Source organism: Penicillium coprophilum (genome assembly GCF_028826855.1).
Source record: "Penicillium coprophilum strain IBT 35676 chromosome Unknown utg000002l_segment0_segment1, whole genome shotgun sequence".
NCBI classification, from domain to species: Eukaryota; Fungi; Ascomycota; class Eurotiomycetes; order Eurotiales; family Aspergillaceae; genus Penicillium; species Penicillium coprophilum.
In genome coordinates this window covers 2,497,766-2,510,035 of record NW_026622722.1, presented here as the reverse complement: position 1 = coordinate 2,510,035, position 12,270 = coordinate 2,497,766, and the positions used below count along the sequence as shown (strand labels likewise).

At 50.0% G+C, this 12,270-nt stretch overlaps 5 protein-coding genes across 5 annotated transcripts; 3 read left to right on the top strand and 2 right to left on the bottom strand.

The window, feature by feature from the left end:
- Window positions 1–69: 69 nt before the first annotated feature.
- Window positions 70–1,264, top strand: N7500_003006 (uncharacterized protein; the record flags this gene model as incomplete). Its single annotated transcript, XM_056674152.1, has 3 exons — window positions 70–130; window positions 179–331; window positions 408–1,264. 3 exons carry the CDS (start codon window positions 70–72, stop codon window positions 1,262–1,264), a joined length of 1,071 nt encoding a protein of 356 aa, XP_056534677.1.
- Window positions 1,265–2,061: 797 nt separating this feature from the next.
- Window positions 2,062–3,016, top strand: N7500_003005 (acetate uptake transporter family protein; the record flags this gene model as incomplete). The annotated part of the gene is made up of 3 exons (XM_056674151.1): window positions 2,062–2,396; window positions 2,460–2,634; window positions 2,693–3,016. 3 exons carry the CDS (start codon window positions 2,062–2,064, stop codon window positions 3,014–3,016), a joined length of 834 nt encoding a protein of 277 aa, XP_056534676.1.
- Window positions 3,017–3,365: 349 nt separating this feature from the next.
- Window positions 3,366–5,628, bottom strand: N7500_003004 (uncharacterized protein; the record flags this gene model as incomplete). Its single annotated transcript, XM_056674150.1, has 4 exons — window positions 3,366–4,996; window positions 5,047–5,242; window positions 5,297–5,373; window positions 5,451–5,628. The coding sequence occupies 4 exons, from the start codon at window positions 5,626–5,628 to the stop codon at window positions 3,366–3,368; spliced, it is 2,082 nt and encodes a 693-aa protein (XP_056534675.1).
- Window positions 5,629–6,094: 466 nt separating this feature from the next.
- pxa1 (putative peroxisomal ABC transporter (PXA1)) lies at window positions 6,095–8,560 on the bottom strand (the record flags this gene model as incomplete). Its single annotated transcript, XM_056674149.1, has 1 exon — window positions 6,095–8,560. One exon carries the CDS (start codon window positions 8,558–8,560, stop codon window positions 6,095–6,097), a length of 2,466 nt encoding a protein of 821 aa, XP_056534674.1.
- Window positions 8,561–9,876: 1,316 nt separating this feature from the next.
- On the top strand, window positions 9,877–11,806 carry psrA (putative general stress response phosphoprotein phosphatase Psr1/2; the record flags this gene model as incomplete). Its single annotated transcript, XM_056674148.1, has 5 exons — window positions 9,877–9,961; window positions 10,033–11,162; window positions 11,243–11,392; window positions 11,446–11,544; window positions 11,594–11,806. The coding sequence occupies 5 exons, from the start codon at window positions 9,877–9,879 to the stop codon at window positions 11,804–11,806; spliced, it is 1,677 nt and encodes a 558-aa protein (XP_056534673.1).
- Between the last annotated feature and the right edge of the window lie 464 nt (window positions 11,807–12,270).

Genomic DNA, 12,270 nt, shown 5'->3' with positions numbered 1-12,270 from the left:
TGAAAAGATAGCGCGCTAAGAGATAAAGCACTCGGAAGCGGGGAAGTTTTCTTGATTTCTACACACATCATGGAGGCCAACATTCAGGTGGCTGACGCCGTTACGGTCAGTCTGCAGGAACTTGTAGATGGTAAGTGGTGTGTTTAGGACGGAAAAGAGTAGATGCTGAACCATGCAGGAACTATATCCTTCGATACTCTAACCAAAGCCTTTGGACCATCCTCTCTGGGTATCATCGTCGTTAAAGACCTCCCCTCGACCTTCAGTGACCTGCGCACAAAGGTTCTATCCAATGCCTCGTATCTGGCGGCTCTTCCTGATTCTGAACTAGGTAGGTCTCTAAATTGTAGAGACGTTCCCAAACCACCCCCGACTCTAACCGCAAAACCAATCTAACCTCCACGTAGAATCTCTCACCAGCCCAGAATCCAAATACTTGGTTGGTTGGTCCTGCGGTAAAGAAACCCTGAAATCAGGCCATTTCGACACCCTGAAGGGCTCGTATTATGTGAACTGCGCCTTCTATCAGGATGCATCTCTAGACAGCGCCCCGGCCGATGGGTTCCCCGATCTACCGCAGTATACCGCGCCAAACATCTGGCCGTCGTCAGCCAAACTTCCCGAATTCAGGGGTAGCGTGGAGTCCCTATGCAGACTGATCATCGATACCGCCGCTCTCGTCGCCAAGGCATGTGATCGATATGCGGAAGCCAACATCGAAGGCTACAAGCCTGGATATCTACACCATGTCGTGACAACCAGTCTGACAACCAAAGCACGACTGTTACATTATTTCCCCGGGAACCAGGAAGAGGAGGCTGACACCAGCGACGATGACTGGTGCGCCACACACCTCGATCACGGCTGTCTGACCGGCTTGACATCAGCCATGTTCCTCGACGAAGCGGCTTCCCCTCCAACTATCGATCCATCTTCGGGGTCGACCTCTGCCCCTCTCCCTGAACTTCCCCGTTCCCCCGACCCTTCGGCCGGACTGTACATTCGGTCACGCACAGATGAAATCGTCAAAGTCAATATCCCTAAGGATTGTCTCGCTTTCCAGACCGGCGAAGCTTTGCAGTTGATCACTCGCGGCAAGTTTATGGCTGTGCCGCATTTCGTGAAGGGGGCTAAGGCTAGCCCAGGGCAGAAGATCGCGAGGAATACTCTTGCTGTGTTCACGCAGCCGAATCTCGAGGAGGAGGTTCAGCCTGGGTTGAGCTTCGCGGAGTTTGCAAGGGGTGTTGTGCAGAAGAATTATTGAGTCGAGTTGAGTCCTAGCAAGTGTCTCGATTGGAATTAAGTTGAAATCAATTGAGGTTTTGGAACCTTTTGTGGGGGGGAGAATGATGGCCAAGGCAAAGAACTGGAAACCCCCCAGGGGCGAATTCAACTAGAACCTTGGAAGTGACGCACCTCTAAGCCCAATGGTTTCGGTAATGAATATCGGCATTGATAGAGCTTTCAAGTCCTGTAGCCAAGTAACTACTTAGCTCAATGAACATCATTGGGGTCAATACCCAAGATACCGGGGGAAATCTCACACAATCCCTTTAGCTGACCCCTGCTATAAGCAGATCCAAGATCTACTATCTAGACATCTCCGCATTTCCCCGTAGGATTGGAGTTTAATAGGAGAGCTGCGTGTTGATCTTGACTCGATGTATCACCCAAGGTGATCGTCTACGGACGTACGGAACTATATCCTCCCCACCACGGGATATGGTCAACGAGAGCTTTTGGTCTAGACGTCAGCAATGCCAGCGATGCCAACATCATTGCCCCTTTTGCGAGACTCATTTTTATGTTTCTCCCCCGCACTATGGCCGATCTTCCCCAGAAATTTGGTTTCATGTCCACGGTCATGATGCCTGGGTGTGGTGGTGTCTACTTCTCTGAACGCAAGATATAAAGTAGAACGAACTCCCAATTCGATTGAATTCTTCTTAAACTGGTCTAATATTATTGGACTACCGTCTTGGTCATTCTCATCCGTTTTTGGAACTATATAAGCCTTTTTTACCCTTTGATACATCTACATCTGCCTCACACCCACGCATCATGTCCCACGAAGGAATCAACGTCAAAGACACAAACAACTATTCCCCCCCAAGCACAGAAGACTACGAAGCAACCCACTTCGGCCCCCTAGCTCACGTCAACACAACCTCAAGCCGATACCCTGCCTTCGGAGGTGACCTCCAGCCAGGTCTATACCGCATACCAAAAGACCGCAAGCTCGCCAACCCAGCACCGCTAGGCCTCTGTGCATTTGCATTGACCACCTTTATACTGGGATGTATCAATATGAATGTCAAGGGCCTTACCGTACCTCATATCGTGGTCGGGCCTGCTTTGGCATATGGTGGATTGGTGCAGCTGTTAGCTGGGATGTGGTATGTTGCCAAATAATAGAAGAGAAGTGTATTGATTTCGTCGACCTTCACTAACAGCACCAGGGAAATGGCTATTGGCAATACCTTCGGTGCGACCGTGCTCTCATCTTACGGCGGTTTCTGGATCTCCCTGGCTATCACTTTTATCCCTGGTGGATTTAATATCATCGGGGCTCTTGAAGAAGCGGATCATGGGTCTCATGCTATGTTCTATCATTCATTTGCGTTGTATCTCTTCGTATGTCATCTCAGACAAAAGAAATGGGGACAAAGCTAATATCAAATGTTCTCTTTAGGGCTGGTTTATCTTCACAACACTGGTCACGATGCTTACCCTCAAATCCACCGTTGCCTTCTTCTCCCTGTTTTTCTTCGTCGACCTTGCTCTTCTATTGCTCTCCCTTGGGTATCTTTTCAATGTGGATGGAGTGCCCAATGGAAAATTGATACAGGCTGGTGGGCTTTTTGCTTTGCTTGGTGCTTTCTTGGCTTGGTATAATGCCTTTGCGGGTATGGCTGATAGCAGTAACAGCTTCTTTTTACCTCCTGTTATTCATTTCCCCTGGTCTGAGAAGAGACGGTCTGCTAGACGGAACTCCGCTGGAGAGAGTGAAGCTTGAAGGGTGTTTGGTCTTGTATGAAGATATGATATGTCGTTCTTTAGACATAGATATAAACGACAATAACCAGGAATAGATATCACCTATGTTCTGCTTGTCTATTGGTATATACTGTTGGGACAACATAGGTTGGCTATGTCTTGCGATTGTTCTTTACATTGACGTCGACTCTACATTACATGCTTACATAGCTGTGGGAATGATATTGACTACTAGTACTGAGACATTGTACTATTCGCAGATAATCTCATTCGCCTGAGATAGAACCGCCCCTCCGTAACGCCCATGGGTATCTAGGATATGCCGCTAAAAGAAGGGAAAAACAAACAGGCAGATCGAATCGAATCATCTATGCAAACGGAGAATCCTCCGCACTATCCTCCCCAGAAGAAGGACCTCCCCGAAGTCCCAGCCCGGAGACACCGCCAGACACTTGATCATCAGTAGGTCCGTTGGTGTCATCAGAGGAGTCATCCTCAGTTTCCGGCGCACTGCCAATAGCAGAGCTGACTAGCTTGCTGTTTTGCGCAACATGCGCAAGACCAGTCTTCGGTCTACCCCTCGGAGCGGAAGACGAAGACGAAGACTTGAAGGGCCGACCACTAGAAGAAGGGATCTGAGCCTGGCGTCGGAGGGCGTGACTGACTTCGCCGTGTGATATTCTGATAATGGCTTGCCACTTCTGCGGGTCTTCGCGCTGCGCCGCCGTAAGACCGCATTCCACGCCGTTAATCTCTGTCAGGCCGAGCGTTTCTACCCGGCAGTCACCCCAAAACCACGTGTTGTTTTTGGCCATGCGTGTATCGACTTGTGAGGAGTACGCACGGCCTTCCATCACACCGGATAGGTCGTAGCCCAATGTGTGGGTGCCGAACATGAGCTCTGCCGCGAGCGGTTCGTAGCAGCGACCGATGATTAGGTGCGGAGAGACGTTACAGGTTTTGCCATTGGCCATGCGGTACCAGGGACCGTAGTCGCTCATACTGACCTGGCGGAACGTAGCTGTTGCTTCTTCTGCGGTGAGGGGGATAGGCTCAGTTGCTGCCTCAGTGGACGGCACTGGAAGTGTGGCTTTGAATGGGCCTTCCTGAGAGATGCGACTTGGGTCCGTAGTGAAAACTTTGCCGGAGATTAGAGCTGTGAAATGTTCTGCAAGCTGGTCCTGGTCATTGTCGGTGCACCCCGAAAGGCATAGTTGGATTTTCTCAATGACCATCACCTCCGTCACTTCGCCAACTGTTCCGTTTCTAAGCTGGTCATGATGGAACCCATATGGCCTGAGACGAACGGTGTCGTGTACGGCAAGGAGTTCGGCCCCAATGAAGATTCCCTTGCATTGGATCCTGGCGTTGGGCCATTCGCCGATCACGTGGAACTTGTGCACCATGCTCCAGGACGACATCACGGTTAAGGCGTTCTCGATGGACGGGTGTGTTTCCTCTCGCTTTTGACCATTGAGGTAGGCTTGCCATGTGTTGAAAGGTTTGATGTTACGCAACGGAACATATGCGTATTGCACCGAGTAAGACTTGTCATTACCCAGCGGATCCGGTAGAGTCTCCACACGGAAACCAGAGTAGCTCAGTCCGCGCGGACTATCGGGAGTTTCAATGATATTCACCATATGTTCTTCTTCTTTAGGGGTTTGGGTCACCACACCGGCACGCCAGTTGGGCACGCCATGCCACTTGTTGTCGTTGCCGAATATTTCGATGAACCTAGTCTTTGGGTTGAGTAATAAACAGCCATCTTCGAGACCCTGCCAGATCCAGAGAACAAGCTCTCCACGACGAGGAACGTAAGCGGGATCCATTTTCAGTTTCGTGAAGTAGTCAGAAAGCCATTCGTGGGTCAACACCCAGTCGAGGTTGAATCGCTGCTCGATATCTTCATCGAGCTTTTGCTTATCTTTCAATTTCATAACCAAGATGCGCCAGTAATCTGGTCCCTCTGCATCGGTGGGTCGACGCTCATTGACGACTCAATGTGTGTCAATAAATGATCTGACAAAGAGACATAGTGGTACTCACTTGGTTGCATAGGTCTTTTAGTTCTTTGAACCGATTTCCCCGGCACTGATGTTCCCTGGGTCGTTTTTATTGGAGCACAAAGCTTGCATTTACACTTGTCCAGCTCGTTCTTGACTAGAGACAGGAAATGGGGCAAGAAAGTGATTTGTGACTGAAAATACCGACCGCTCGGGTGGCCAAAGAGAAAAGGATCAAACTTCACATAATATTGTTAGTTGTAAATGGAGACAGGAACACTGAGAAAGCTCACCATTGAAGGATTGGTCCCACGAGGTCGCTCGAAAAGGCAGTATCCATCAGGCAACTTTTCAATGGTATGAATGACACCTTATGCATATTCTGTCAGCCTAAAAGTAGGTAAATGAATACCTGAAAAGCAGGCCAGCATAGAGTTGTCAACTCACCCTCTTCAAAAGTACCCATAGCCTTGAGCCAATTCTCAGCAAGTAATTCCCGCCAGCGAGCATCGGAGCGTTCAGAGTAATTATTCCCAGGCCAGGTACTCATATCTCCATCGCTGACAAAGTTCTCCATGGGAATAACATTAATATTGGAATCCTCATCCTCACTGCTAGAGGGCATGTTTGTCTCGGTCTTGTCTTCCCTGCCTGGGAAGCCCAGGAAGTGCAGAATGGATTGTAGCGAATTCAAGACTTAGCAATGTTAAAGACAATCAGATAGAAGAAAAATGCAGCACAGAAATCTTTCCCCAAGACAGTGAGTGGAGGTCTTGTACGCGAAAGTGAGGAAGAGTTGTTGACAGGATGAACTATGGAGATCCATGGATGGTTTTCTCGTGATGGAGCTTATCGATAAGACACACTGCCGCTTTAAGAGGACGGTGAGAAATGGGAAAAGTATCTTGCCGCTTTAAACCGAGTCAACTGGTTATCCATACACGACTCACGACTAAGTCGGGGATCATTTTTAACAAAGACTTCCAACATATTAAGTGATATCCCAACTGTACACAGGGAGATGGATCTATTAAACATCACATTAATATTCTAAGCTTGGAGAGATTCGATACTGTCTATGCTGTGTGAATTCAATTCGCAGCTACTTCACCGAAAGCCTCAGAGCCAGACTGCTCTTCTTCCTGATAAGGCGGTGGTGCAACTTCGCCGCCATTAGCCCAAACCTTCTGAAGCTCCTGATCAATCTCCTCGCGACGCTGCTTCCACTCATCCACCTTATCCAGACGCTTGCGCAGCTCCTGAAGTTCTTTCTCAACACCAAGCTTCTCCTTCTCAGTACCGATTCTTTCGAACTCCCAGACCTCACCTTCGGCACCCAGACCAATATTCAGGTTAAAGGTATGGTACTTCTTCAAAGACGCCCGCGTCGAAATGGTGATGAGAGTGATACCTCGCTCCTTGGCATTATCGTATAGCAAGCCCTCAACGTCTGAGGAAACCGCCGAGGTGCCTTCATCCATGAATGCATACCGTGGCTCATGGTAGAAGAGCCGCGCCATGCCCATTCGTTGCTTCTCGCCACCGCTCAAAACGTCTTTCCACTCCTTACGAGCATCCCAGCCGCCTTCACGCTGTGGCAGATAACCTAGATGGGCGTCGTCGAGGATCTTCTGTAGAGCTGCGTCCGTCACGCCGGCTTCGCGCATGTCGACCTCCGTGTGCGGGTAGATCACTTGGTCGCGCAGAGTACCGACGCTGAGATACGGCCGCTGGGGGAGGAACATAATTCCGTCCAGGCCAAAGCCTCGAGGACGACTAACCAGGCCGCGGTATACAGGCCAGAGCCCGGCCACAATACGGGGAATTGCAGACTTGCCTACACCGTTTGGACCCGAGATGAGGAGGTGTTCGCCTGAATGAACGATGAATGAAAGCGACTCGATGAGTTCGTCACCGCCCATTGGGTGGAGGGATGGTGCGACAATCGGGACCTGCTCCAGGCGGACTCCGTCAAAACCGTTGTGGGTGGTACCTTGGGAATCGGCAAGAGAGTATAGTTCAGGATGCGAGCCTCGTGGGGTGTAATACGCATCGGCGTGAACACGATGCAAGGTGGCAATGAGACTGTAGACACGAGAGGTGTAGCCAGCCAGTTCTGAGATGTCCTTAATACTGTACATCATACGGCCTCCTGCATCGGCGAGCGAGAGCATGAGCCGTTTATTAGTGATGAACTCCTTCATGCGGCCACGCTCGCGTCCCGTACCCTCAGGTACATTAGCCAACTCCATTGCACCACCCGAGCCACCCCAGGCGGGGAGGAAGATGGGCAGGGAAGTTATCAAGTAACCAAATGCTGACCAGGAGTATTTAAGTATCATGTCTTCTAGCATGTTGTAGCGGATCTTGAGACTGTAAATGCCCTCCATCCATCGCTGCAGTTCCTTAAAGCTTCTGACGAGGAACACCCGCTCGGTATCAGCTCCGCCGTAGAACGAGATTTCTTCGGCATTGGCCAGGAGTCGAGAATGCAGGCCACGGAAATCTCCTTCCTTCTTGCCCTCTACTGCCTTAAGCTTTCCAAATGGCGGTGACAGTTTTCGGAGCAGCACGGCTGTACTGAAGTACCCAGCCAAGATGCCGCTCAGGGCAAGGGGGCCGAGTGAGCGGTAGAGTTGATAGTTGAATACGAAAAGATCCACCAACGGCTTGCCCATTGAGGAATATAGTGATGCGGCCGCCGTGCAGAACAAGGTAAGATCCTGGGTGATAAATTGATCGGGACTTTGACCAATTCCGCCGTCCAAATTCATCAGCTTATAGTAATTGTTATTGTCGGTTAGGTATAGGTCGTGGATATACCGGGTCAACCGAGTGCGGAAGGCGATGGACACCTTCGATTGGAGAAATTTGATCATCGCATTGGTGTATGAGGCAAGGGTTCCGATTCCACACCATTTGAGGATACCCCAAAGGAAAGCCTTTCCTTTCCCAGCGACTAGATCTCTTACAATCTCACCATCAAGTCGTGCAATCAACAGTGAAAGATATGTTCTCATCAAGAGAAAAAGGCCGTGGCTCATCAGCAATCCAGTCTCTTTGCTCCCCCATCTCGGAACCATGATACTTCCCAAGCTCAAGAACTGATGTAGGAATGCCAGATTCAGACCTGGTTTGGTTGTAGGGGGAGGAATCTGGCTTGCCGAGCCATCATCTTTGCTGCGAGCCGATGCCGGGGGGTTGAGGAACAGTCGTCGATGAGCGTCAAAGGTAGTCAGTTTGGTGGGATGGATCAAGACCTTGGAGGTCAAGGAGTCCTTGTATGGCACATAAATCGTACGAGATCCATCTTTACCCCGGATACCAGAGTTCCGGCGTAATAGACGGCGACCCCGGGCTCGCTCCTTGGCTCTCCCTCGGAACCATTTATAACCTCCATAACCCGAGCCGATGATCGAGACAAGAAGGGCTATTGTTGCAATCAAACGGTTGATCTTGGAGGTGCGGTGGAACTTGGAGCGTACGAGATCGGAGTAATGACGATATAGTGCCAGGAGGGGATCCTCCGGACGCCGAAGGGTTGACTGGACAGCCATCTTCAAATGGCCTGAGACCTCCGACTCACGAGATAATTGAAGGGCGGTCCCTATCCCAAGGCCTGGTTAGTTTTGAGTGTGTTCTGAACCATATGAAATGCATCTCAAGGTGAGAAAGTGAAAATGACCGTTGACGATGTGGTGTGCATTGCATGTGAACCTCGGATATGTGGAGAAGCCTCACGTGGGGAAACCTTGGAAGCTGACTGTACTTTTGTCCACTGCACCTGGATGTTTTGGTAAAGGACCGACTTGGGATAATAATAGAAATCATAATGGGGAACCCTGTCCTTAGCCCTGAGATGTTCTCATGGATTATATCTTTAGTTTGTACGGAGTCCTCCGTACAGGGTAGTATTATGTTCTTTGATACCCTTTTGTTATTGGCTTGCATTCAGTTCAACTTGCCTATGAAACATTCCAACCCAACTAGACCTCGAGAACTCGAACCACTCACAGGTCATACGTAGAACCCGGATTGCAGTTCGCAATTTGCAGTTTGGAGTTCGGACTGGATCCAATTTGCGGTGACATCAAATGAAATCAATCACGTTTTGAAGGCCATAGCTCCTCTTACTGCCATATGAGTGGTCATTAAAGCCTAGAAGTGGTCATAAAAAAAGGGGCCGGACATAACAATCACAGCTAATATCCACAATGAGATGCCCCCACAGGCCCTGATCGGGATCATCTCAACAGGGTTCTGTTTGATTTGACCCAGACGCTGTGTAGGATGTAAAGAGTATGGTATGATAGAATATAAAGGAACAAGAGATGTCCCGGTTCAAATGTAAAAAGTAACCGAGTACTCCGTACACGACTCTGCACAGCGTGATTAACAGGTATTCACCGTAGCCGCCGATGGCTTGAAGTAGCGTGTGAAAAAAGGGCCCCTGTGCCTTGCTAGCCTTGTTAGCCCTGTTTAGCGTCAGAAAAAGGAAAAAGGCAATAAATCTCATTTCCCCCCGTTTTCCCACACCGTATGTTCACGTGACACCCCCGACTCCTCTCGACTCCTCTCACCCCCGAAATTCATCCTGACGGTAGAGATATCACATCCATTTCCTGTTCGTTTAGCTTGTCGATTTTGAACCTGCAATAAGTGGGTGTTGGATCACTCCCGGGGCCAAAGGCGGTACGTGCGAAACATCTTCCAGTGCTTATCCAGGAGGTGTGTTAACGTTCCTATTAGCCGCGCTCTCGACCTCAGAGAGTTCTGGCTTTGACTCGACCTTTAAAACCTGGGAACGGTTTTGCTTCGCTTCCTTTTGCTATAATTATCTGTGTTGGGGCATCCGACACCGCAACCACCCTCGATGAGTGGAGAGACAGGACGAGATTCAGCACCGGAATCTGCAAACAAAGCCCCTATGAATACCTCCGGTCTTCCGGGCTCAGCTGGTAAGTAAATGCGCTCCTTGTTTCCTTTGTGCTCCAAGGGGATTTGATCGCTGACTTCGTTCCTTCCGTAGTTGCTGAGCCCGAACAGGGTCGAGGTACCGATGCGACCGAGGTCCAGGACGCAACCCCTGTTGCACCTTCCGAACCGGCTTTGTCTTCCGCTGTACCAGTGGATAGCACACCGGCCGCTGCTGAAGGCGTTACCGCAACGAAGAAACGCCATTTGTTGATTCCGATCCCGTCGCGACGATCTTCGAGAGCCAGCAAACAACAGGGGTCGGAAAAGTCCGAGGAAGCAGCGCAGGATGAGCCTTCGCGACGGAGTTCCAAAGTGAGCATCCTACGGTCGAAACGGGACAACAGTCGGGCAAGTAGCCGACGGTCGCGTCGGACTCAGGACGAAGCGAATGCGGAGGAGAGTAAAGAGGCGTCGACTATGCCTGATGACAGCCCCTCAAAACCTCAACAGAAGAAAAGTCCATCTAAGCTTTTAGCTTTCTTGGGCTGTTGCTCCTCCTCGGAGGTGGATGCAGATGACACTGCTTTGCCTGCAAAGAAGACCGCCATGCGACCTCTTCCTTCCAACAGGTTGCCCACTCCAGACAAGGCAGAGGCTCCTACTGCCGATTCTAGCACAGTAGAATCAAAGGAGCAATATTTAGACGAAAAGGCCAACTCCACAGTCAGCGCCGATCAGCCTGGTGAAGAAGACCGCAATGTCCCGGTCCAGCCTGCTACGGCTAGTGTGCAAGGCGAGGGCCCTTCTGCGGATGCCACACAGCCGGAAGTTTCTGCCCAGAAAGATCAAGCCAACGATGTTACCCCGCCTGCCCAAACGGGGGTTGGGATGGGATCAGTACCCGAAGTGAAAGCAGATGCGACGAAAGCAGATGTAAGCACCCAGGATTGGGAAGGTCAATCAACCTCAACCACTGAGGACCTCACTTCTACATCAGCCTCAACCATGCCTAAAAATTTTGGCACAGATGGCCAAGAAGAAGTAACATCTCATCAAGAAATGAAACTCCCTGTGGTGATCCCTCCGCCGCCACCACCGCTGCCACCTGCACCCCCTGCTCCTGCTCGAGGCAACTATGAGGACACAGGACATCCTTTGCTTCCTGCACCATTGCCTCACTTAAGTGGCCGAAAGTGCTTGGTTCTTGACTTGGATGAGACGCTGGTCCACAGCAGCTTCAAGGTGAGTTCCTGTCATTTGAAGATGCGCCCAAGGCGTATCATCGGATAATTGTATCGCCTTACTCATTATTGATTTCATAGGTTTTGGAGCGCGCCGACTTCACCATCCCGGTTGAGATTGAGGGCCAATATCACAACATTTATGTAATCAAACGTCCTGGCGTGGATGCGTTCATGAAGCGTGTTGGCGAGCTTTACGAAGTGGTGGTATTCACTGCCTCGGTTTCAAAGGTCAGTTGAGAGTTGATATCTTGGCGAGTTACACACACTGACTCGCGTTATAGTATGGCGACCCTTTGCTTGATCAACTGGATATCCACAATGTGATTCACCACCGCTTGTTCCGAGAGAGTTGTTACAACCACCAGGGGAACTACGTCAAGGTGAGCTCCTCTGTCCTCAGTGGCTGAGAATAACCTAACCATTATCCAGGATCTTTCACAAGTCGGTCGAGACTTGAAGGAAACAATCATCATTGATAATTCCCCCACATCATACATTTTCCACCCTGAGCACGCGATCCCCATCAGTAGCTGGTTCTCTGACGCTCATGACAATGAGTTGCTCGATCTCATTCCTGTTCTCGAGGATCTTGCAGGTGCTCAGGTCCAAGATGTCAGCATGGTCCTGGACTGCACCCTGTGACTGCCTCGAGGGAATCCTTCTTACGCCTGAGATATCCATTTTGAGCGAATTGTTTTCTTTTCTTTGCAAGAAAAGCCCTTTCCTTTTGCGTTTTCCCCAGCATTGCTGCCATTGATGGGTAGTCGCCATATTTCCTACTACCAATCCGATTCCCCTTCTCTACGACCGAACATATGGACCCAGATGGAACTGGTATCCTAATGGGCCAAGGCCCCGTCTCCTGCATTTGTTGTCGTTCTTGGATAGCACATTACTCTGACCATCTTCGACCTTTTGCATTGCAATTTGACTTTGTATCTCACTACGCTCCGAGCGAGCCCGTTCCCCTTTTTTTTTCTCCCTTTTTTTTCTATCTTCATTCCCTGTGCTTTATCAACACCCCCTCATGTCCTGACCTTCCATTTTTGTGTACTCTCTTCCCTTCCCTCTTCAACACCCAACAAGTCCGCTTTTTATGCATTCCG